This window comes from Poecilia latipinna, unplaced genomic scaffold (genome assembly GCF_001443285.1).
Source record: "Poecilia latipinna isolate Pla-1442-1.1 unplaced genomic scaffold, P_latipinna-1.0 Scaffold427, whole genome shotgun sequence".
Taxonomy (NCBI): domain Eukaryota; kingdom Metazoa; phylum Chordata; class Actinopteri; order Cyprinodontiformes; family Poeciliidae; genus Poecilia; species Poecilia latipinna.
The window spans coordinates 126,825-152,971 of NW_015113043.1; the positions used below are offsets into that span (position 1 = coordinate 126,825).

General features: G+C 38.2%; 1 protein-coding gene across 1 annotated transcript in view; it reads right to left on the bottom strand.

The window, feature by feature from the left end:
- Positions 1-26,147, bottom strand: part of LOC106950884 (furin-like protease kpc-1) — a 187,356-nt gene that overhangs the window by 114,397 nt on the left and 46,812 nt on the right. The window contains exon 6 of the mRNA XM_015038044.1: positions 25,852-25,957. Coding sequence (XP_014893530.1) covers positions 25,852-25,957 — 106 coding nt within the window. The remainder of the gene's footprint in view (positions 1-25,851; positions 25,958-26,147) is intronic.

Sequence of the window (26,147 nt, forward strand, 5' to 3'; positions counted from 1 at the left end):
TTTCCTGGATAAAGTGGCAAATAGTTTTTTTCATCACTTTTATATTTTATAACAATAGCCCCACAAAACAATCACCTACCACTACATCAATTTTCTATTTTTCTAGATTTCCCTCATATTAAAAGCTCAACAAAATACACTGAAGTTTGTGAAGGTAAAGTGAGAAAATAAACATATTTTTGCCGTATGAAAAATCTAGCAAGGCACCATATATCTACCACCATCCACCACCTTGCAGCTCATCCTTTATACCTGTCACTGTGACAGATTAGCTTTAAGAGCCTGCTTCCTGCATATCTGCCTTTATTACAGTATTATTTATTGGTGGAGTAAAAGAAGCATTAGAGACCAATCAGTATTATGGCTTTTGACAACATTAACTGACGAAAGCAAAGTTAAAACACGTTTGGTTTTCCAACCTTATCAGCCCTTAGGTTCATGTTTGGAGTTAAACCACAATTTATGAATGTTTCTAGCAGGATTCATCCTGACAGAATCACGTCAGAGACGTATTTCCATAAAATAAAGAAACAGATAGCGATAAATGAAGAATATCAACAATGACATAAGATGCTTTTTTTTTTCAAAGAATAAATGCAGCCATTTATGTTTTTTTTCTTGATGTGATTTTGCCCTTCTGTTCTTTATTTTGTGTTTACAATCTTGGCGGAGTAAAGGATATATTTTTTAATCCTTTGAGGGTTTTTTTCCTCTTAAAGTTGTAACGTATCTCTGCAGCCCTTAGTCTCTGGCTGTCAATGTAACATCGATTGGTTTAAATTACGGCATCGTCCTGAAATCCCATTTATGTTGCAGTGAATCCAGCGTCAAAGTAACAGCTTTGAGCTTTACATTTATATTCCTGTTTTGGTATCTCAATCTCATATCTCTTTAGTAACATTGCTGCTCTTATTAAAGAGGCAGTTTCAAGTATTTCCCAAACATATTGCTCCATTTTATAGCACAATCAAGTAACTATGTCACTATGTAATAAAAATTAGATACATTGCAAAAACACAAAATCTCACCAAGGATTTGTCATCTAGTTTCTAGTGAAAATATCTTAGTACACTTGAATTAAGATAAAACTAACTTAAAGGAAACTTATCAGCAAGATATAGAAGCTTGTTTTAAGTAAATAACTCCTAGATATTGTTGAAAAAGCAACTAGTTCCATTGGCAGAATTTTTCACTTGTAAAATGGGAAATTGTCTTGTTTTGAGTAGATTAATCTGCCATTGGAACTAGAAATTTTTTATCAATATTAAGGGATTATTTACTTAGAACAAGCTTCTATGTCTTGCTGAAAAGCTACTCAGGAGTTAGTTTTGTCTTATTCCAAGTGTAATAAGATATTTGCGATAGAAACAAGACTAAAAATACATGGTAAAATTTGGTGTTTTTGCAGTGTGAATATGAAATATGACTCAAAAGAAATGTTACTTTGTAATTGGTCCCTTGAAATTTCACCTCTGTCTCTTTAAGTTTCTCCTGCTCTTTTTGAAACTCCACCTTAAGGGAAGTCAACACAACATGGCACAACACGTTTCTTACCAGCTTTTGAGTGAGAAGTAGTTCGTAGAATGAGTTCAGTAGATGCGCAGTTACACAAAGTGTTTGCTAATTGCTGCTGGCTAGTCTGAAGGAGCTGAGTGAGGGCATCACGGGGGAGGGCTGCTTTATGAGGCAGAGGCTTAGAAACTGCAACTCTGAGGAGGAGCTTCGTCCTCGAAGGCGGAGCTAAATCCACACAGGTTGTTTTGCACAGCTGGATGGTTGCCACAGGAGATTAAAAGGATTTCTCAAACATGCATGAAAGAATCAAAGCAACACTCCAGGTATGCTTTTGGATTTGAAATAATATCTGTCCCAAAGTGTCCATACGTATTTACCTTAATGAAGCTGTTAATTCCACATGGAGAAACTCAAATACCAGCATTTAGAAATGAAATAGTTTTCTTTTTGTCACAAATGCAGACGTTTCCTAGTCTGTCTCTCTTTCGCCACATGCTGCCGATACACACCACCGCATCAGGAAAAGACACACTAAAACTCTGAATTTGCACGCCAAAGAAAAAAAAAACATAAATACTAATGCTCTATTCCTGTTTGCAGTTGTTCCTTCCACGCAGTATGCTCCGACTCGCTGCTGTCCACCGCTGAGAGGAATGCAAACAAACGCACAAGCAAACAAACAAAGTGATGAGCGGACATGACATCTGAGGCTTAGCTTTTGTTTCATCTTCTCTCTCTTGTCTCTCCCTCTATGTTTAGCGCAGTGTGTGAGGCCCGAGTGCAACACACTCCTTTATAGAGAGACGATGGGGAGGCAACCTCACTGCCAGAACAAGTTTATTTTGCCAAGTGTGTGATCAAAGCCTCTGGATGTGTGTGTGTGTGTGTGTGTGTGTGTGTGTGTGTGTGTGTGTGTGTGTGTGTGTGTGTGTGTGTGCGTATACAGTAGTAGTGTGACAGCAGCGCCTATTGACTTTCCTGCAGAAATGATGGTTTTGTGCAGATGTGTAAATGTTGGAACAAACACTGTTTTAACAGAGATGTGTTATAAATGTACAAACCAACATCCAAATATAATGTCTAAATATTGACACTTTTAAATCTATAGTATCAACTGTGAAATATTCACATTCTAATTGATTTTCTATTGAAGCAGCATTTTGTGCTTGAAAAAAGAGTTACAGTAGCCATAGGTTTAATAGCGGCTGGTAAATTGATTGAGACAGGGTTTCTTAAGTTAATGGCTCTTATTGCTAAATCTTTAGGGAACTGATAATTATAACTCACTAACAGAACGTCCAGTAAAACCCTAATAATAGGGTTTGTTTATCAAAGAGAAGCCTTAATTATGATTATAAAAACACAGGTACTTTCTTTGATATCTATTTTCTGAATGAAAAATTATTTTCATTAAGATGTTTTTTTTTGATATATCATATATATCAATCTACATAAATGATAAACGCATTTTGAGCCAATGACCTGATTATGATTTTCAAACTAATGCTGCAATATTCTGGAGGAAGTAGACAGAGGAAAGATTTTAGCACACTCAGCAAGGTGGATGGCATCAACCAACTCACTCTTCAGTTGCCTAGCAATAACTTCTTTACACTTTATATTCAACCAGTTGCACTCACAAACAGCCACACATTTGTACGACATGCACTAAATAAACTGCAAACTGTGGCAAGTGAGCAAGCAGGAATCAAACCCACAACTTTCCGATAGTTAAGCTACTCTTCCCAGTCACCCTCAGACGACTGACATCAGTTTCTTGAGTTCTTTCGAAAAACTGTTTAGATTTGTTGATAAAAAAAAAAATGCTTTTGTGCGTTTTTAGCAAATACTTGTGTGTATTTATAAAATTAGTCGAAGTGGTACGAGCAGCACTGATGCATCCAACAGCAAACACGATGACACAAGACTCCGTTCTGTGATCAAGCCTCCCTTCTTGCTTTCTTCTCAACTTATCTTTCCCTCTGTACTTGCTCTCTCCTCCTCCTCCCAGTATTCCCTTCCTTATCCACCTCCTCCTTATCCTCCAGGTCTCTCTCAGACATGTAATATCTCTTTCTATCTTCTACTCTCTTCCTGTACCTCTCCTTTTGCTTCCGCTTTCACTCCACTCTCTCTCTCCATTTTGATATCCTCCACTCCCAACATCTCCGCCCACCATCTATGAACACATCCCTCGTCTCCCGTTCCAATATTTATCTCGTCCTTATCCGGATCTCTTCCCCCCCACCTTCTCCCTCCATGCATGCCTATCTGTCTGAATCTGCTTTGGTGGGCCTAGTTCTCATATGAGAGGTGAAACAGGAAGGAATAAACCGGTAATGGTAAGTTGTTTATTTCTAACGGCTCAGGCTCTACATTAAGCGCCAATGGGGTCCCACAAAAGCCACAAAAAAAAAAGGTTGTGATGCATAAGAATGAAGGTAAAAAAAAATAAAATAAAATAAACAAACAAGGAAAAACAAGTCATATTCATCACTGTAATTGTGTGGGTGCTCTGGGTACGCAGGCGGCTGGATGCTGATGAGGGATGGCGCTGTTCGCGAGACTCCCTGACGTCCATGAATCACAGACAGAGTCGCTCACCGGCCCTCAGCCGCCATAAAACAAAAGATGGAGATGAAAAATGCAGCAATTAAGTGATTTGATTTCTGCTCTACCCTCCTGTCCTCCTTTTTACCCAACCCACATATCTGGCTGCAAATGAGTCCGTGCGCACACACACACACACACACACACCCACACACACACACACACACACACACACATAAACAGAAACCCTGGAAAAACAAAAACAGAGCATGAAAGAAAGAAGTACAGATAATGATGTTCACAAAAAGTTACACATACAAACTACAAAGAATTTTTTTTTTTTTAAAGTGTCCATTGCTTGGGTTTTGTAATAGTTGTAAATATTTATTCTCTGGATAAATTAGGAGTAACCTACAATATTTCAAGACTATCACCTTAAGTAACTTGGTATGTTTGTTTAAATAAAATTAGGATGCCTAATGCAAAGGCAACAAAGGGAACGACACAGCGTAGGTAAAATGGTGATTTAACCATTTTTATAATGTATTTAACAAAAATTTACTTAAAAAAACAAGCATATGACCTCTAGACATTCACCAGAAACAATAATAATGTTTATATGATGGAGCAACAATAAGCAGCAAAAATGATGAAGTGGAAAGATACAGTTTTGGAAAATTTCTGTTGAATTTTCCAAAACTATGTCATAGTGCTGATCATTAGGCACATTAATGATCAGCAATTATAATATAATGATAAAATAATGAAATAGCTGAATCAAAAGTACACACTTTCACAACACTTATAAGTGTTAAACAACCTGCTGTTTTCAAAACAGTGATACTTCAATTCTATAAAACCAATAAGTTTTTTTCCAGCTTACTGGTTTTATATGGATGTATGGAAGCTCATTTCCACCATGAAAGAAAAATACAGTAAAAGCCCAACAGGAAGTCATAATTTTGAGTTTTAAAATCATAATTATGAGATTCCACGACAAAATTATGAAAGAAAGTCATAATGAGATTTAGTTGTAATTATAAGATTCAAAGTCATAATTTTGACTTTTAAAGTCATATTTATGAGAGAGAAAGTTATAATTGAGATTTAAAGTCATAATTATGAGATATTAAGTCATAATTTTGACTTTCAAAATCATAACTATGAGATATAAAGTCACAATATTTACCTTAAAAGTTGAAATTATGACTTCCTGTTGGGCTTTTAATTCTTCTTTTATGGCAGAAATGGGCTGCCACAGTTTGCCCTAATTAAGGCAGTTAAAATATGATCACGTTGTAATTATCTGTATTTTTGTTCTCAAATAGAAAAACCACTGCGAATCAAAAAGAACACAAAATTTTTCTTTGCATCATTACCAAGTTTCTAAACTTTCGCATTGTTGCAACCCTCTCTCATCAGAATTCAGAAACTCTGCATGAGCCTTCAATCAAAACATCCCTTAAATCTTCATTTGCCAAAACATTTCTATAATTTCCAAAAACAGTAAAATAATAAAAAGGTTTCAGCGTGGAAGTCTGGCTTGAAACTCTCTTCATCTCCACTTCGATGCGCCTCGGGAGCAAACAGGTCGGAACAATTTACCTCCTACATGCCGCATGAAAGGGACTACTTTCAAACACTCTGTGAGAAATGTGGACAATTTAGCATTTATTTACCACTGGGGGAGGGGGGTGAGGAGAACCAGCTTAATGGGACTTGGGTGAGTATGTGTAATTAAGAGCAGGAATCAGCAGAGAGTTGAAGAGTACATGATAGTGTGTGTGTGCGTGAGTGTGTGTGTACATGCGTTTGTAAGTATTTGTGGGGAACATGGTAGCAGCATCAGGCCATGATGGAGTGCTTTGCAGAGCCAAACACCCATTCAGCAAGCTGTGTGCTCATTAATCCTGCCAAACTCCACTTGTTACATGCACGCACAGGAAATCATGAGGCTAGGTAAACAGGGAACTGCTGCGATCCATCACTGCATGCCAGCAACACGCTGATATAGGTATACACACACACACACACGCGCGCACACACACACACACACACACACACACACACACACACACACACACACACACACAGAGGCAAAGTAAAGTAAATGCAAAAGATAAGCTTTTACCCACACAACATATACGGTGAGAATACACACGCACGGCTCTGTGAGTGTGTGACAAAAGGCGCAGAGATAAACAGGCCCAAACTAAACCGTGCATTTTCCTGTCATCGTTTGGTTATTATTTCAGCGCATTAAAGCTGCAGTATGTAATTTTTATTTTCTCCATATTTGTTAAAAGTGTCACCATGGCGTGACGTTATAATATGAGACATAATTTGTGAACAGATCACTCTCCTTCACCTCCTCCCTGAGCTACTATCACTGCCTGAAGAAAATCACCGCCCCAGACCAAAAAGATCCAATCAGAGCCAGGAGGAGGGTCTTATCACTGTCAATCAACTTCATGTAAGTGTTGCTCAGAGAAAAAAAAAAAAAAACTTTTTCTTTTTTTTTTTTAAATGGTTTTCAGGAAAACCATTTATCCGCCATCATCTGTGGCTATGCTAACTGGCCTTAGCATTCATCACAACGGCAGACTGTTTTATGGTGAGCCAACTGTAGCGTAGCAGAAAGCAAGGGGGAGAGAGTGAGCACGACAGTGATTGACAACGCTAAGACCCTCCTCCTGACTCTGATTGGTTGTTTCTGATCGTTTCTGGGAGAAAGCATAGGAGCTCAATTTTTTCACACATTATCTGCCTTATATTATACTGTCACAACACAAAGATAAGTTTTACAAATATGTAAAAAGAAAATAAGCTGCAGCATTTATCAGAAGGTTTGATTCGCCTCAGATTGAGCAGCAAGTTGTAAATCTGGCAAAGCATTGCAAACAAACGACATCTAGAGCTGCGATAGGCCGGCTTTTTCTATTAGCAGTGAGAAATACAGCTACCACGCCTGGGTGGAAATCAATAGAACTTGACCCCAGTTTGACCTCTGGTTGCACTGGAGAAGTTATGGGACCACGCCGGCCTTGACACCAGCTTCTTTCGTTTGTAATCCTTCTCTCTTCCTTCCCTTTTTTTTCTCCTCTGTTTCTTTTGGTTCAGTTTGCTCTCTCTGCTTTGTTTTCCTCTCCTATATGCTTCCAGATAAACACACACACACATCTACACACGCTAAGAGAAACACAAGGCGCATGACAAATGCAGTGCAGGGCTAGTTACACAGCCCAGCGGTTAGATGCTGTTATATCTATATGCCTGCCTGGCTGGAGCTTTTACTGAAGCCATCAGCAAAAGCAACATTCCATACATCTTTGACAGAGAAGGGAACAATACTATTTGCACCAATTTAGCCCTGGTAGGAGTTGGGGGAGATTTCCAGTTAATGGGGGACTATTTTAACCCCCCCCCCATCTCTTATTTTAACATTCTCAAATGGCCACCCTTCAGGAGGAGAGATGAGATGCACTCACAAGCTGCTGCTCATATGCTAATAATCTCCATTACAAGGCATGTGAAAAATGACGGCCTGAAAAGGCAAGGCGTCGGCTCACGAGAAAGTCCAACAGTACGTCTTCATCACAGGCAGAGCGGCCGGGAAAAGCTAAATAAGGTGCTAGATTCACATGCAAATAAACATGGCGACAAATCGGCCCCTGCGAACATAAGCCTCGGCTCAAATGTGCATATTTTAGCCATCGTTACATACAGTCCTTAGGAAACGTCACTGTGTCTTATTGGGGTTTTATGTGAAGCAGATATTTGTGAAGGAGAAGAAAATGATGCATGGTTTACAAAGTTGTAACAAACAAAATCTGAAAATTGGGAGTTGCACTTCCAAATACATGTACATCTATACTTTTTATGTAAATTTGAGATTTATCCCCCCCGCGCCACTCTTAGTTCTATGTGAAGTAACTGAAGCTCAGTCAGACTGCAGGGACAGCATTTCTGAAATTAGAGATGTGTGATGCTGCATATTTTGGTTTCAATCATATACCAAGTCAATACAGGGCCAGTATCGCCAATACCAATACCAATATCAACACCTTTTATCATTTCATTTTGATGCATCAAATTTGTTATCACATTTCAAATCAAGTGTTTTTAATTTTTTCATCACCCATTCAACCATTTCAATGGGACAATATTGATTGCTATGTTGGTATTTAGAAAAGGTGGTGAGCTTACAAAGAAGATTAGAGACCACCATGTGTGTTTAGTTGACTAAAAGGCCATCTAAGCACAGCTTTGTGTTTCTGTGAACACAGTTGCCAAATTTATTAAAACGCACAAGGTTCATGGGAATGTAGCCAACCGGTCTGGACAGGGACGCAAGAGGAAATGAAAGCCAAGGTTGATCAGATGGAGCAACCTGGAAGGTGGAAAAAGAGCAAGAAAACCAACCAAGAACCACTGGAGCTGAACTCCAGGGTCAGTACACTTTATCTACCGACTACAATCCAGCCAGACCGGACTCTGCCAAGATCCATGATGACAAGACCAAAGGCTTCTGGGAGATTATCCTTTGGACTAATGAAAAAGAAGCTCTCTGGACAATCACATTATGTTTACAAAAGAGAAAATATATCTTTCAAAGAAAAGAACACCCAAACTGCAGTTAATTGCAAAATTCTGTTTTTATGGGGACTTCTTTGCTCTATCTGGCATAGGGAACCTTGAATGTGTCAGCCTGTAGATCAGTCTCTCGACTTTCAAGGCATCCAGGAGTTTACTGATACTTCCAAGTGTCAGAGAGTTCAGGTCCAAGTCATGGGTCCCACAGTAGCATAGCAACAGACCATGCAGCAAGAAGAAAACAGTTTCTTTAATGGTTCTACCATGAACTCACATTTTTAAATTCTATCAAAACATATATATATATATATATATATATATATATATATATATATATATATATATATATATATATATATATATATATATATATATATATATATACACATGGAATGTATACATACATGGAACGACATAACCAAGTGGCGGGCACAGTGTACAGTGGCTAGCTAATATGGAATAAAGGATAAGTGGATGTCATTCAACTTATTTCAAGATCTTTGCATTTTTTCTTCTTGCTAAAAGGGCACCAACAACTTTCTTGTGTTTGTGTGTCAAGATGACATTTAATGTAGTGAAAAAAAAATAAATCAAAGATATGTTACTCATTTGATCCAAGCTTGGTACTGTTAGTGTAATGGTGTCTATGGCATTTGTAGAGACTATTTTGTTCTACACAAGTGATTCAACCCTGGAAAAATGTTAAATAAATTACATTTAATTGTTTCATTTTGTGGAAGGATAATCACAAGCAACAAATCTGAAAATAAAGAGACTCTTTCTTTTCTGGTAAAAGACAAAATGTGACTAAAGATCAATAAAAAAAAAAAACAGCAATAGAAAATTCTGATCAAAATAGTCAAAATGCTGCAACTACAGGATACTTTGTCTTACTGAGTGATCTCTTGTTTCTCAAATCTTTATCGGACATTTCACAACTTTTATCTTACTGACAATAAATAAACAAAACAAAATAGTGGGCTGAGACGCCAGCAGACGGTTATTTATTTTTTCTCTTCTGATTTTAGCCTGTTATAAAAACTAAAATGTCCCACTGAGCACTTTGAAGCACCGCATCATCGCCTGACAGAGAGAAATGAAGAACTTCTTCCCTTCTGTTGGGTCTGCAAACTAACAATGAAGTCACTGAAAGCAGAGCTGCCAATCACAGGTAAAGCTATCCATGGGGCGGTATACAAATGATCGAATCCTGGTGTCAAATTGACCCGGTGTGAGAAAGTAAAAAAAAAAAAAAAGAATCAAGCACACATGCAGAAGGCGTAGGCACTGTAGAAAAACTGAGCACACAGACAAACAATCAAACACAGGCATTATCCAGAGGCCCACACACAAAAGCAAACTCGTGCGCACATTTACGGGCAGAATGCACATAAACACACACACACAAACACACGCACGCGCACGCATTGCTGGCGCGTTGGAGCTCAGACAGCAGAAGTCATCAGAGACCTGTAAAGCATTACCCTCTGTGTGACTCGAGCCACTCCAGAAATAGCCTCTGTAATGTATTCTTACCGCTGCCGTCTCTTTTGCACAATAGTGCCCTTAATAACACACTCCATTTCTGTTGGCATAAATAAGGGCTCCATTTCCATCTTATTTCATGCAAATGAGCGCGCGGCGCCCAAACAGGTAGTGGGAGTATAGCGCGCGAGTGGAGTGTGTACGCCGAGTGTAGTGGCATGATTGGGGACGAGCGAATTCAAATGAGCGATGGAGAGACCCCACAATGTGCCAATGACTCCCACGCCGGCCTGCCAAAGGCATGACAGACACCGTCACTTAGTCACTTACGGGGGCCCCTGTCGCCTGCACATAGTGCCATTACAGGGGCCAACGTAAAAACCAATATTTATCCAGGCAAATGGTTCTCTGGAGAGAGATTATTGATGCAGCCACGAGGAGTTGCACTCCAGCAGTAGGCTCTGGTCTCGTCTACTAATGCGGCATCTGATTAGGTGTTTGCACTGGTTAACTGAGGCTTGGATGGGAGCGAATGGCTCACTTGCCTGTAAGTTTAAGTGTAGGAGGCAGCTGTTTGAGAAATCTGTGATCTGTAAGATTATGCCACACATTCAGAGGAAGTGTTCTGACTGCCTCATTTACTGTGCTTACTCAACTGCGTCTAATGAACTCACATTAAACTGCTAGGGGTTGTCCAGTATAGCAACACTTATGTAGACTAAGACAATAAAACCGAAATACAGATATACTATTATACAAAACAGCACAAGTGAATGTAACACTTAAAATTTTGATTTTGGGTTGTGATTTTTAATATTGTTAACTTCATCTCTAGCAGTGATGAAAGATCTCGCAATATTTGAATGTTAAGAAAAGTCTCATCGAAGTGAAGTCTGCTTCACAACGTGCCACTGAGCTGGTCCGAGTACCTGGTTCTGTCTGATGAAGCAATGCCTAACTCAATTACCAGTAAGCTACCAGTAAAGCTGTGCAAGGACTCTTTGATGACAACAGCAAGCAGCAATAAGCCTCCCAGCCAGATGGGGGCACCAAACCCACAACACACAATCAAAAAACAACAATGATGCTTGTTTAAAGAAATACAGTATGAAGACATCCTGTTTTCTTGGAGTTTAGAATGTTTTTTGCTCAAGGACAACAGAATTAATTCTTAACATTTTCTTCTTCTTCTTCTCTGAGTAAATAGTGCATTAACCAGCGTATTATGGTCCCCTGTAGGAAAACAATATCTATCTCTGAAAGAAATGTTTTTTTTCTGCTGACCTAAAACAGGTATGAACAGAGGTGAATTATCATCTCACATTCACAGATATAATGAAGCAGGTCAAGAGCTCAACTGTAAGCAAAAACCAGGAAAGCCAGATATGAAAGTGTGCACTCTAAGCTTGGCATCCTATGTCTATAAACAATAAGATTATTATTATTATTATTTTAAGTTTTATTGGCACTAGTGGTCTTTATTTAAGAGTGGTCAGACAGAAAAGTGGGAGGTCCGCGCTTACTCTTGGCGGATTAAAGGCGACGTCCGCACATAGGTACATTTTTATGAACGAGTCCTCAATGGAAAACAGTTTTCCCATCAAACTGTTTTGTAAGAAACACCAAGCTGCAAGTCTGTGCCGCATCAACTGATGTGCGGTGACTGCACAGGGCTAGCTAACTAGCTCATTAAACTTGCTAGTATCCATTTGGATGGTGCGAGTTTACCAATATGAACAGTATGCCAGAGTTAGCTTATTTGGTCCTCATTAGCCATTGCCACTACAGTGCTACTCTTTATGCAGAGTTCTTGGCCTGAGTATGAGGGAGCATCAAGAAGGATGGAGTAAGAGACTCTGTAACAAACATGCGGTTGAAGTCTCCATCACTTTTAAACTTTTTATGTGGTGACATTTTGAAAACTATGTTGAAAATTGAAACAACAACACAGTAAACTGTAATATACAAACTGTTCAGGAAGCTGAATAAGAACACTTCGACTGGATCACCTGTCCTGGTAGAAACGCTAAAGCTAACATCAGCTTTGCAGATTCCAAATGGCAGCAAAGTGAGGGGCTATTCTCATTTTGTATTCACTCTGAATGTCCTTTCATAACCTCTAATCCAAAATCTAAAGTAATTCAATTGATCAAACCTGAACTGGTTAATTTTAAACTGAACAGTTTTTTTAATGGCAACTTTATGATTTATGATTTATGAACCCCTGATTCAATTTTTCCCAAAGCAGCCATTATCTTGTACTGTGAGCACTCTATTCCTGCATGCCGTAAACGCAAAGCCCAATAGGTTGTCTACATTGATATCTTAGAAATGGATATATTTGGAAGCTGACATTTTAAACTGAAAAAAAAAACCCACTAAAATGAAGTACTACTGCATTTAGCCTCCCCTGTCCAGTCAGGAGATGGTATCTGCATCATCAGAAGAACCCTACAGAGACAGGAGCAAAGGTTGTGTTGGTATGTATAGCAAAATGTCTTTTATTTAAAGAGGAAGCGCAATCATTATTACCATCGACCATCGTAAATGTCATATCAAGCTTTTGTTATTGTTTTTTTGGACCAGCAGTACCAAATGTAGCCTAACGATGTGAGACAGAAGTAGAGTTGAGTATTAACAGAGGTGTAAATCACATCTTTCTAAGAAAGAAAGCACACTCATAGCTCCAGTTTGGTGCCAGATCATATATTCTCAATGCTTTCGAATCCTCCCACAATGAAAAGCTTTAGCTACCAGAGAGGGGAAACAGAGGTTGTTTGTGGGTGTTCAAGAATGGTCTTCTTATCTACTTAAATGTTTTTTTCCTTTATAGATGGTGTGACATTTCCGCTGTGTGTGTTTGCCCCTCACTTGATGTATGGCTACATTTCATTTCGACACAGTTTGAAACAGTGGGTTCTTAAAGGGAAATTAGCTGACATCTTTCAAGTAGCTCTGCACTGCCTTATGACCAATGAGTTGGAAACTCAAAAATTTTATCATTTTCTGATAACTGAGCACGCTATCTGAACCGCTACATGGAGCGCATAGCTACACTCTTCGGTGTGAAAGCTGTTACTGTGGGAAGATTTAAAGTTGTCTAAGGTGTTTAAAAGAAGATCAAAGATGTTAGAAGCCATTTGAAATGGAGTCTTCTACGATTTGTCAAGACATCTATGATGCTCATTTTAGGCAACAAAGAGCGACAGAGACAGATTTTCAGCAGATCACAGGAAATTTTAATAACTTTTCATTTCAGGCCTACAATACAGTGAGGCTGGTTGGTCACATAAACCAGGGCAGCTTTGCTCTACAAAAAGGTTATCTGGAGGTGGTACTCTAATTGCTTGATTGACTTTATTAAATCAGCATTTTGCATCAAAGCAGACAGGTTGCATTAATAAAATATGAACCTGCGTTTGTGTGACCCCCTACCCTTATGGATATTTTGTTTGGAAGCATGAGTGTGAAGGTGAGTGCGTTTGTCTGCGTAGATGAATGTATGTGCTAGTTTTTCACCTGAAACTGTGATACAACAAGGAGCAGAGTAGAAACTATGCAAGACTTAGCACAGGTAGCCTCCGCTCCTGGGGGTCGCAGCACTCCCCAGGCAGACAGACACCAGGCACCCCACAGAGTAGCCAAACAAGGGGCATGACGGTGGGTCGGCTTGGCAGTGAAGAAAAGGAGCGGCCCTCAGGCCTGAGAGGCACAGGGAGAGACACAGGGTGCCCAACCCCACCGTCACGTCCTCTGAGCAGGTGAAGCTCGCAACTTAGTTACCCGTCACAACCCCAAAGGCAGCAGAAATGCCAACCAACCAAATAACCAAACAGAAGGCGGATCCCCCTTCCCAAAGGGCCCCAAACCTGCTGGGCATGCATCTCCAATCCACAATACTCTGGGTTTCAGAGAGACCAAGAGCACAGTGCCATCCCAACCCGGAAATCCTCTGTTTCCTTGAGCTTTCAACCTGTCTGTCATGAAGCAAAACATCCTCTTGGTTATACCAACTAAAATAATATGCTAAAGTCAGTTTAAAATGTCAAATCTGTAACCAAGAAAAACCAGTAACCAGATCTGTAACCAGTTTTAAAGCAACCGATGTCTCTCACACAGTGTGATGTCGTCTCAACTCTAGATACAGATAATTAGTGGCTGCATATGGGAGAATTGTAAGAAAAAAAAAACCCTCCATTGCAGTTCTTAGATTTTATTTAAAAGAGAACGCAGTTAGATTAGCATTGATTGATTGGTCAAAGCTTTACAAAGCTCTGATCTCTAGTGCTGACCAATAAATGAAGGAAACTGTAAACAAAAAAAACCTTTGTCTTGAAAGTACATTATATCTAAAGACATCTAAAACTTTAGTCACCGTGTGCCTTCACTGAAAAAATAAAACAGGTAATCCACATCACATTAGCTGGTCAACAAGTAATCAAATGAAGTTGTCATGTTAAACAAACATAAATAAAGTTCGTTCATTTCTCATGTAATACAATTAAATGACAAATTAACAAAAGAAAATTAAGCTGGAGCTCCATTATTTTTTTTCTACAGTGAATGTTGTGTCTAAACAACTCTTTTTATTAAAGAGACAGCTCTGAATGTGGACCATACACATTAAAAGAAGTTACCCTCTTTTCACCAACAAGCATTTCAATGTAATTTTTATGACAAACCTGCTGGTTGTTATTTTCTTTTTTACCCCCATCAAAGTGAATGAAAGAACATAAACACAGCAATTACAAGGACGTACGTTCAACGTAATAATGAGAGGACATAAGAGAAGTTGCTTAAAAGAAAGGGAAAAAAACAGAACACATTGTGCCAAGAGCAGCTATGTTGTAGACAAACACACAGAGCATAATTAAGGTGTAATCACATATAATAATACTGCAGTATACAATGATGTGATAAAGATAACAATGGGTAAGATCTAAAGGAAAAGAATCCTGCAGTGCTCATACTGATGGATTTAAAATGTCCTTTGTGGTCGTTATGCTTCAAAACCCTCACATTTTCTGATTACTGTTCCTCCATGTTTTATAGTAAGCACAGTCAAACACATGCATCCAAAAATACATGTTTTAAGACGGCAAATACGGAGTTAACAACAACGGTACAGTGAAGGCACTGAAATTAGATTTCACGCAGGCTTCGGTCAGATAGTTCAGAAGCTCACTTCTTAATTTTGTTACAGTGAACCGCAATATTTACAGCAAAATCCTGTTTTTCAGCCAACAGAGTCGAAGTTTTAGCGTTTGATGTGAATGTGATTTCAAAGGGGAAAAAACAACTGAATTAATACCACATTTAGTTTTTTTCTTTTTTACTGTGTAGTAAAACTGCCTGTAGTGATGCTGGTGGCAACAACTGATCCTGTTGTGAACTTGTTTATGAGGAACAATATCAGTATGAGCCAACCAAGCTACATACACTGAACATATGTATTTCTTATTTTAAATGGTAATGAAGTTTATTTTGTCTGGTTTCCAACACTTTTGTAGAAGAAGAAAGAAAAAAGGAAAAAAGCAAGGATGGAAAGAGAAAAGGAAGGAAAGAAACAGAGGAAAAAATGAAGAAGGAAAGAAACAACAAAGATCAAAGGAAAGAAATAAGTAAAAGAACAAAGAAAGAAAGAAATAAGACAGGGGGAAGGAGAGAATGAAGGACATAAAGAACCAAAGCAAGAAAGAAAAGAAACAGGAAAGAAAAAAGGAAAAACAAAAAAGAAAGAAAAAGAAGAAAGAAGGACAGAAGGAAGGAAAGAAAACAGTTGTCATATGTTGAAAAAATGAAAAATGAAATTTTCACTCAACACCATTTTAAAAAAGACACAAATTAAGAATGGTAAATTTAAAAAAATAAATAAAATAGCTGGTTTTCTCATAGCTTTTTTCAAAATTCATCTGTTCCTACCTAAACTTCCTGCCATTTTGTTCAACATGTAAAATAATTAGTAACATTTCTCATCAACAGATGATTAAAAGCAATATTCCCCTCTCAGGAATCAGTCGCCACACGATTCCCTGAGTAAACAAAACCGCTTGAAGAGGAGTTTCTAGCATTAAAGGAGAAAAGGAGGAGGGGAGTGAGGAGGATTTCCCCCCCCACCCCCCACTGGGGAGGATGGTGGTCAGATAAAACAGCTCCGCACTCGCTTCAAGAAAAGGTTAATGTCTCTCTCTCTCTCAATTTCTCCACCTCTCCCTCCCTCCCTCGCCTTCCCAGCTGAGGTCTGTGTGACTTACAGCAGGTCCAGAATGCATTAGATTAAATCATAAATTACCCACCCACCCCCATATCTGCATCCCCACTCTCACCTCCTATCTTATTCTCCCCCACCATCCTTTCCCTATCTCAACCTCACTCTCCCTTTATATTCCTATATACCATTCCCTATGCATTTTTCTAGCTCCCTTTCTATTATTCTTCTTTCCTTTCCTTTACTTTGACCCCCTCCCTCCTCTAACTCTGCTTTTATTCTAAATTATGAATGCTTTTTTTCTTTGCCTGGATGACTATGTGGTTACTATATCCACAATAGGACATGTGGGACAAGTCTGCCAATATTTAGTGTTTGAACTGAATTAGTGTGTAGGAGTAGTGTATGGAGTGTGTGTGTATCTGCAAATGTTATCTGTTCATTGTTCTCATAAATTTTCGACGCGTCATTTGGAAGGCACAGGAAGGAAGTCTTCACATCCCAGGCAAACCTGGAAATGCATCACCTTGCAAAAGTTTCCACACCCCATCAATGTTTGGCGATCTTACTAAATTGCACACAAAGCGCAATGATATTATCACAAGGTGTTATTGGGTTTTCCATAAGGGACCAACACAAAACAGTGTATAACTAGTAACTAGAATGTAATACCTGCTTTCAGGGGTTTTTTTGGTTATAAATAACCTGAATCTGATGAACATAGTGTATTTGTGTGAACTAGGGGTGAAACGATTAATCAGATTCATCGATTTTTGAAATAATAGTCCACAAATTTAGTAATCGATTAATAATTAAGTGGTGTCTATAAAATAAAAAGGGTCATTTGCTAAAAGAATAACATACTCAGAGCAATAATTAAGCCAAAACTGCAAAAAGTCTAAACATTTTTTAATTAGGATGGAAAAAGAAAACCTTTGTAAATTTGTTTTATCTATTGGCATAGGTTTAGCTTTTAACCTTTTGCTGTCTAATTATTAATAGATTAATCCAAAAACTACTCTGCTGATTACTGTATTGGTGTTAAGGTCAGAAGAAAAAGCTCAGCTTTTGGAAAAATTCCTATAGTTGCAGATGCATTCTTTACTGCAAATTATCAAGCATTCACTAAAGGAATGCCACATTGTTGCATTTTAGGCAATAAAATGTTTATAGGAATTTAATTATTTGTTTATTTGCATCTTTAAAAAATGTATTTCTGATATGAAAAAGGCTCAAGTAGTTCAATGAAAAATCAGCAGAATGTGCCAACTTCTTTATACATACCGAATAAAGAAGTATGTAGCTTGGTTGGCTCGTTTACACTGACGATTAATCATCAGTATAAATCAACTGAATAATCGATTAGTGAAATAATCAGCCATGGTGTGAACCCCAGTAAAGCTGTGGATCCCTCAAGTCTTTGTTTTTATTTTTTCATTTAAAGAAATCTGGAAAAAAAAGTTGAAGTGGTATTCATTTTGGAAAGCACAGTATGCCAACTTTGAAAGTTTATTCCCTCTTAGCAAATATTTGGAAAATAAATAACATAAAGGAGTGCTGAGAAATGTTCCCCAGGAGCCGTTCTTACAAATAGTTTCTCCTGCTTATATTGCAACTCTAATTAGATCAGCTCCCCACCTACACACACCACCAGGGCTGTTGCTGCTGGCCAGGCTGTTGATGTTTGCGTTTTATTGTGAGTTTATAAAACCATGATCTCACACCGTGTGGTTTTGTTAGAACTTTAACTGTTTTTCATCTTGAACAGAGTGGAAATGAACTGCACTGGACATTCGAAGACAAATAATCCACCACTTCGAGTACACAGAATGGATTTTCAAAACACAAACTATTTTTTTTTAAGTATTTGCTTTTACTTGATGTAAACTTGGACTGCAGCTCTAAAAACGTTCATATACACCTTAAGTTAGGGCCTATAAAAATACATAAATGATTTTATTTTTTTTATTTCTTTGGGGAATCAGACGACATGGGAGTAAATCTCCACTAAAAAACCCTAAAAAAAATTCAAGATTTCCTTATTTGTTTATTAGGATCCCCATTAGTTTCCAGTGGTTACTAATCTTCCTGGGGTCCAACTGCTGAAATACAAAAATGTTCACACAAAATATGACAATTTTAACATTAGTGACACCCAACTAACGCAGAAGACTAGTCATGTGTCACATTCTACAAATTACATGCATGAACCTGGATGCAATAAATGAGCTGTTTTAAAAGAAAATCTGCTTTTTAAATCTCTTTACAGATTAATAAATAAATTATTTTTTAGGGAATTTATTCTATACCTGAATATTTACAAATAAAAAAAAAATCATATTTTATGATGTTGTAAAGTCAGAAATTTGTAAGAAAAAAACATCTGAAATTGATCAGAAATCTCCCGGACGCACTCGATGCAGACATTTTCCAATCTGTACCAGGCAGACGTCTTTATAGGACTTGTGGCAATATTTGTCTAACTTTGTAAATCTCAGTAAATTTCTGACTTTACAGTATCAAGGAATGTAAATATGTGAAATAATCTAATTTTTCAGAATAAATGTACTCGGCTGATATCTGATTTTTGTCTTTTGATCTGCAATAGAGACTGTCTTCGGTGAACCTTACAGTCCATTTTTTTTCTAAATAAAAAACACAATTTGGGGGTAAAATAAGGCAAATATCCCTTCAGCATAATGCTGCCACCATCATGCTTCCCAGTAAGGATGAGTGATGCTAGTTTTTTGCCACATTTGAAATTAAAGTCTGAGCGTCTCGCTCCACAAATGTAGAAAATCTCAGTGAAATACATTGAAGTTGACGTAATGTGAATTTCAGAGCTGTGAATACTTGTGCCAGGCACTGTAAGTAAACACCACAGGTCGATAGTTGATTAATTAGGTAGAGGCTCAGAGTTACAGTGTCTTCCAGCTTGGATACGCAAGAGCATGAGGAAGAAGAAAAAAACCCAATAAATAAATACATAATAAAACCAAAAAAAAAAAAAAAAAAACAGCTTTTGTATTTCCCTCCCACACATCTTGCTCCACTGCTCCGCTGGAGCAAAAGAGAAATAAAACAGAGTGACCCCACCACTAGCAGCTCTCTTCTCTCCCTACTGCTCTCTTCTTTCTCCCCCTCGCTGTGTGAAATCAAATTTCCATGTGGCTCCCGTATCTGTTGCACAGCGAGGTGATTTATCAGGGATGCAAAGAGCATGCAGAAACAATCTTTATTACATCCATTTCCTGCTTGTCAGCCGGGATCATGTTGGCTGTTCATTAAAGGCGCGGCACAGGTGAGGAGAATGCATCCCGATGCCTTGATAGATTGTCTGCTCCCCTGTGGTGACAGCAGCAGGATGGATTGAACAGCAGGGGGGTATAGGTGAGAGGGGGAGGGGGAAAGAAAAAGCGCTGACTCTGTCGCTCCTTCTGCCAGAGACACTTTTACACGGCCGGACAGTGTCACTTCAGCCAAACAGCCGACCGTGCAAACAGACACAAACAAGCCTCTGCTCATTTTTTTTTTTTTTTTGGCCCTGAGCCCGGAGCTTACCTTAATGCAAGCGTTCAAAGTCACTGATGTAGAGATATTAAGACGCGCAATATAAAGATGACATGTATCGAATGACTCAGGAGCAAACCTTGGCAGTCCGCGTTGAAGATAGCAAAGGGTCCTGAAGTTAAAAAGCAAAACTAAGCAAAGATTTCAAATTTTATTTACACTGAAACAGGCAGATTCAGGTTTCCTCAGTTGCATTTAAATGAATATCGGTGTCACTGAAGAGCTGCAGCTTATTAATATAAAGTGAAAACAAAAAGATGTTTCAGGAACACAACATTTCTGAAGCCCTTTGAAATAATTTGCATTTTGTTGCATTACAAACACATACATCCAGAGGAAGATTAGGGACACTTTTTGTCAGGATACTCATTTTAATCTCTGAATTTAGATTTTTCTTTTTTAAAATTAAAAAATTGCAGCTCACCAAGAGGCTCTTGGTGAGCTGCAGAGATCCACAGGTCAAGTGGGCAGCTGTTTGCTGTGTGCGCCACAAATCCAGACTTTATGGAAGAGAGAGGAGATAAGGAAAACAAATAAAAAAAACAGTCTTTGAACGAAAGCTATAAGTAATTTAAAAGTCTTGTTATTGGGTTGAAATTACATGAGATTAAAAGAAAAAAGCTTTCTGATCTACATGCTAAATGCCATGTGTGGGAGGAAAACCAACACTGCACATCCATACATCACCCTGAACACACCACCTCCACTGTGAAACATGGAGTTGGAAGCATCATACTGTGGGAGTATTTTTTCATAAGCAAGAACAGAGAAGCTGGTCAGACTTTATGGGAAAATCATTTCAGCCCTAGTAGACTCCTCAGAACAGTGTCCAAAACTATCGGAGTCGATGACATTAAATGTCGATGATAATCTAATTGAGGCAGGAACAGAGCATATCGTCATCACCTCATTGTGTTGAATGAAACCCGTTTTCACAGACTGATTTTCAGCTTTTTCATCCCGGAACGGGAGAGAAGAAGAAATCCAGTCCTCAATGCAAATAAATCAGAAACAAAAAATAATCATCAGTCTCGGATCTTTTTTGCTTGAACTCAACTTTACGCTGATTTCAGCTTTGGTATGTTTGATCTTAATTTAAATGCTTTCAATTTTATAAGGTCCTTAAAGATTCTGTTCACAAATGTAATCATGCGCAGTGACAATCACTGTGCTATGCAAGCAACTGATTTGGATTCACGCTGTTTGTATGTTAAATATAAAGCAAGAACAATATCCAAACCAAAGTGACAGAGATGCTGTTTTGTTTTTTTTTGGGGGGGGGGGGGGGGTTGCAGTAAATACTTCCTGTACTGTGAGCCAATCACATCACAGCCTCTGATTAGTCTTCATGATCAGCCATAAAATATTTTATCACAGCTCCTTCCTCAGCTGATGCACACATTCTAAATTATGAACATAAATGCAGCTTTGTGTTTATGTCAGGGTTTGCGTTATTCCCTCAGTGGAGCGGCGGCTGTAAAATCCCATCTTTAACTCGACGGCATCTGTGTAATTCTAGAGATTGACAAAAACTACAAAGCAAACACTGGAGCTGGAGTGGGCGATTGAGGTTCTTTACAGCAACCGTAGGTATCTTATTTGCACAATAAGTAATGATGGAAAGACAGAGGAGTTCTAGTAGGTAATCCAGTTTATTCTATAGATGTCATTCCCCCCTACACACTGGATGTTTTACATTACAACGGATAACGGAGTCTTTGTTTCCGAATCCACCAATCAATCCGTCCAGTCATTCTCTGTACCGATATCATAACGATATCAGCGCTGATCGATCAATAACTCCTGATCGCTGGACGACGCGGGGCTCTGCACGGCACTAATTTTTCAGATGAATCCATAACCCAACCCAGAGGTCACGACCCTCTAATGAACACAGCTTGTGTTGACGTGACAGCTGTCTTTTATTTCAGCTGTAAATGTGTCCAGAAGCCTCATTTATCAAACCGCACATGGATTTTAATAAGTATTTTTAAGGAACTGTCCTCACAAACAAGGTAGGTGGTATTTATCAGGCATGTAAACGTCATGTTTATTGAATGCTTTTTATTTCTTATCCTTCTTTCAACTTTATGACAATCATGCCGGAATTATGAGCGACAGCAGTAGGAGAAAACAAACCCGAGTAAACGAGCGGTGCCTTTCAGATTTTCTTAGTATTATTTATTATTATTTAATTTTCTTTTGGGATCAATAAGGTATGTTTGAATTGAATTTGAATTGAAAGCTGGTGTTATAATAGTTTGGAGGTTTTAATTACAGTTTAGTTTGATTTCATTGTGACTTTTTATCCAATTCAGTAAGTTTTAATTACTTTTTAAGCGTGTGTTTTCTAGTTTTTATTAGCTATTTTTAGTTAAATATTGTTTAGTTTTAGTTTAGTCTTTCTTAGTTTTTTCATCATTTGGTTCATTTTTAAGTGAATTCCAAAAGTTCAAAGTGTTTTATTGTGATTAAATCTATACATTGATTGGCTAATTAATACTCAACAGAAGAGAAGACTTTGTTTTCAAACAATGTGTTCAATTATTGATGAACAACCAACTGACTCTGGTGTTTTATCCAAACTTTTGCTGGTGCCAAATTGCATTATTTTTCTTTTCAGGTTTTCATTTTTGAAGGAATTCGGACTTTAATCTCACTCTGCAAAAAAGTCACAATTCTGGGGAAAAAAGTCTTTTTTTTTTAGATTGTAGCCGATATTTCAGGTTGTAAATGTTATTTTTAAGATGTCAGAGTTTGGTTTTTTGGCTTTTTTTTTTCTGTGTGTACGTTCCCAACTCTCACAGTGAAACAAAGTGTTTATTGCCATTAAACCCAAATGTTCAGCAGTAAAATCTAAAGTCACTTTTCACAAGGCAACTCGATTTACACTGAAAATAAATTTCATTTAGCTGAACTCTGATAATGAGGATAAATTGATTAAATCAGCTGCACTGGATCTTATTTTGGGGGATCAGTGTAATGCTTGGTACACTTCTCGAGCTTTTATTTGTTAAAAAGAATTGAAAATCACACACTGAATCAGGGTCACACATAAAATCCATATGAAATAAACTGAGGTTTATGTTTCTAACAAGTCATGAAAAAATTTTTAAGTTGTGTTTGTAAGGTACGAAAGGTAATATTCATCAGATATGTAAATACAATGACAAGAATTTATGAACCACAGCAACAAAACAAAAACTAATGCAGGTGTATCTAGAGGGTGCCTTTGAGAGAGCGCATTTGTAAAAAGAAACTCAGAGCAAACCCAGGCATGGGTGCATAAATTGAAAGTGGCATACTAAATGTGATTCAATGTTTTAAGAGGATCAGCCTCAGATACCAATTACATTACCTCTAAAACAAAGGGAGAGAGCTGAAGGACAGAGATGGAGAAAGACATGGACGCTTTCACTCAAAGAGAAATAATTTATTTCATTGTGATATCAAAATCAATGGGCATCGATTGAAAGGTTGGCTAAAGGTGAGAGGGGAACGCGATCTTCTGGCCAGAGAGAGGCAGGGCTCTCTGGAAGACGGAGGAAAAAAAATGGAGGGAGAGTGGGCGAAACGGAAAGACGGAGCACGAGGAAAGAGGAAGACGTCTCCGTCCGGTTAACAAAAAGCGGGGGGGGGAGAAAAAAAATGACGAAGGGAAACAGAAGAAAGGGAAGATGGAGGGCCAGGAGAGAAAAAGCGAGGGAGCTCCTGCCCAGGCGGAATCAATACGAAGAGGTGGAGCGGAGTACAATAGCCTCAGAGGAGGGGAGATTCACTGGTGCAGGTCTAATTCTCTCTCTGCCGCACATACATTAACGCGTACAGCCGCTCACAATCCTCTCCGCTCTCGCCATCTCCTGACATTTCTCTCTGGATCTTTCCTCTATATAATTTATCTCTCTCAGTCTGTCACTGCCTTGCTCATTCTGTATCAACCCTTCACCTCTAACTGTGCACAAACACACACACACACACACACACACACACACACACACACACAATGGTACAGTGTGCAGAGGGATGAGAGGCAAAGAAAAGCACCTTTTTCCCCCCATCACAACTCAGCACATTAGCCTTACACAGAAAAAGCACACACAAATACAGTTAAAACGATTAATCGTGATGTTATCGATTATTGAAATAATCGTCAACTAATTTGATAATCTATTAATCAGAGCATATAGACTCTTAAAAAGGCTGTTTGCTGTAAGAACAACACAGTCAGAGCAGTAATTGAACCAAAACTGTACACAAAGTGAATACATCTTTGCCTGTTTTATCCAGATGCATAGTTTTAGCATCAAGCAGTTCAAATTCTGTACAAAAAAAAAATCTCCATTTCAGCACCTTTTGCTATTCAGTCATTAATTGGTTAATTGAATAGTTAACAAATCAGATGTACTGATGTTAAATGAAGGTGAAATGGCTTATTTAAGTATTTTTATTTTTAGCTGCAGATGGATCCTTTGCTACAAATGATCAATGTAAGCTTGATTTTGTATTTTAGGCAGTAAAAAAATGTATTTTATATTTAGAAAAATAAACTGAAAATATGTGCATGTTTTATATATTGTATAAAATAAGCTGAAATCTGCAGAATATGGCATTTTTTTTATTCAATTACTCGATTAATCGCCTGATTCGATAGAATCAAATAATTGTTTTAAAACAGTCGTTAGCCGTAGCTGTACACACATTCATGAAATGGCAAAAAACACAAACGCATGTAAACGAGTGGAGAAAGTATATTTGACTCCAATAACTCTGTGATTTGTGCACCCCAGAAAACAGAATCAGAGGTTCTTGACTGCAAAAAAAAAAAGACAGTGGCTCAAACACACCTTCACACTCCAACAACTACTCCGCTCTATCAGCACTCGAGACAAGTGAGGGTTCAATTAGTTCTTGATGAATGAGCCCATAAGATGCTGCTCTCTCATTTCCCTTGTTGCCAGATATCCCAGCAATCAGAGAGAAATGAATTGTCACTGTGGCGTGACTGAAACGAAGATGATGGAGGTAAGGTTGTGGGCGCAGCTCAGGGAGCTTAGATAAATCATTCGCACTCTTCACTCTAGGTCAAAGGTGACAGCAAACCTGATGTTTTTTTTTTATTCCATTGTGCAGTCTCCTCTTGTATAAATATTATTAACGTTTTGTCTTTTCAAATGTTCCAAAACAGACCAGAAGCTTCCAGAACCTCCACGTTTCTCTTATGAATGTGTGCAAGTCTTCGTCTATGTTCTGCTAATGTCGAAAAAAATCACTGTGTTTCTATTAAATAAGAAATGAAATTAAAATCACTGCTGAATAAGCTTCCTGTCGTCTTTTTTGTCATCTCTGCCAGCAGGCGGCTAAAAAACCATCTCATCCTAACACAAAAAGTTTTCATCAAAAATACCTGAGTTTTCTCAAATTTGGCATGTTTCCATTAAGGTAAAGTAAGGTAATTTTATTTATGTAGCACATTTTCAGCAACAAGGCCACTCAAAGTGCTTTACATGAATTAAAAGGAAATACAAACAAAATAAAAAACCAAAGGAAAGAGCAGAAGAAGAAAGAAAAAGAAAAGAATCTAATAATGTTGATCCAAAGTACGGATATAAACTAAATACTCCTATTCAGGGTTGCCAGATAAGAGTAAGTAAGTATCCTCTGGTCTAATTCCTTTTCTGGGTTGGAAGAATAGGAGTCTAAGGTAGTTTTTTCTGGATTCTATGTCCTAATCCCTGTTCTGGGTTACTTTAGTATAAGTAAGTAAGTAAGTATCCTCTAGACTTTCCAAGTATGTTCAAATTTGTAATGTTAAGAAAATTTACTTTCATAATTTCTATTTGCGCAATTTCATGGTTAATGGAAACGCAGATACTAGCTCGAGGTCTGTATGTTTCCTATTAGCACGTGTGCCACAACGATGTTAGACTCACCGTCATCGATGATGCTGACCACCACTCCGCTGCCGGTTATGTTGTTCCTCCAAACTGGCATCACATTCAGGTCAAACCCACTAGAGTTGTATTCACCCTGTGCAAACTGAACACACACACAAACACATGTGGTTATGGATCAACGTTACTAAGAGGACTCTGAGCGGTTTATTAATTCACCGTTTATCTCCATTAGTCTTAAATACCCAATGCTGGCAAGATGTGCTTTAATCATACATGGGGTGCAGCTTGGCAATTACACTCAAGTTAAAAGAGGGAGGAAATACAATAAAAAC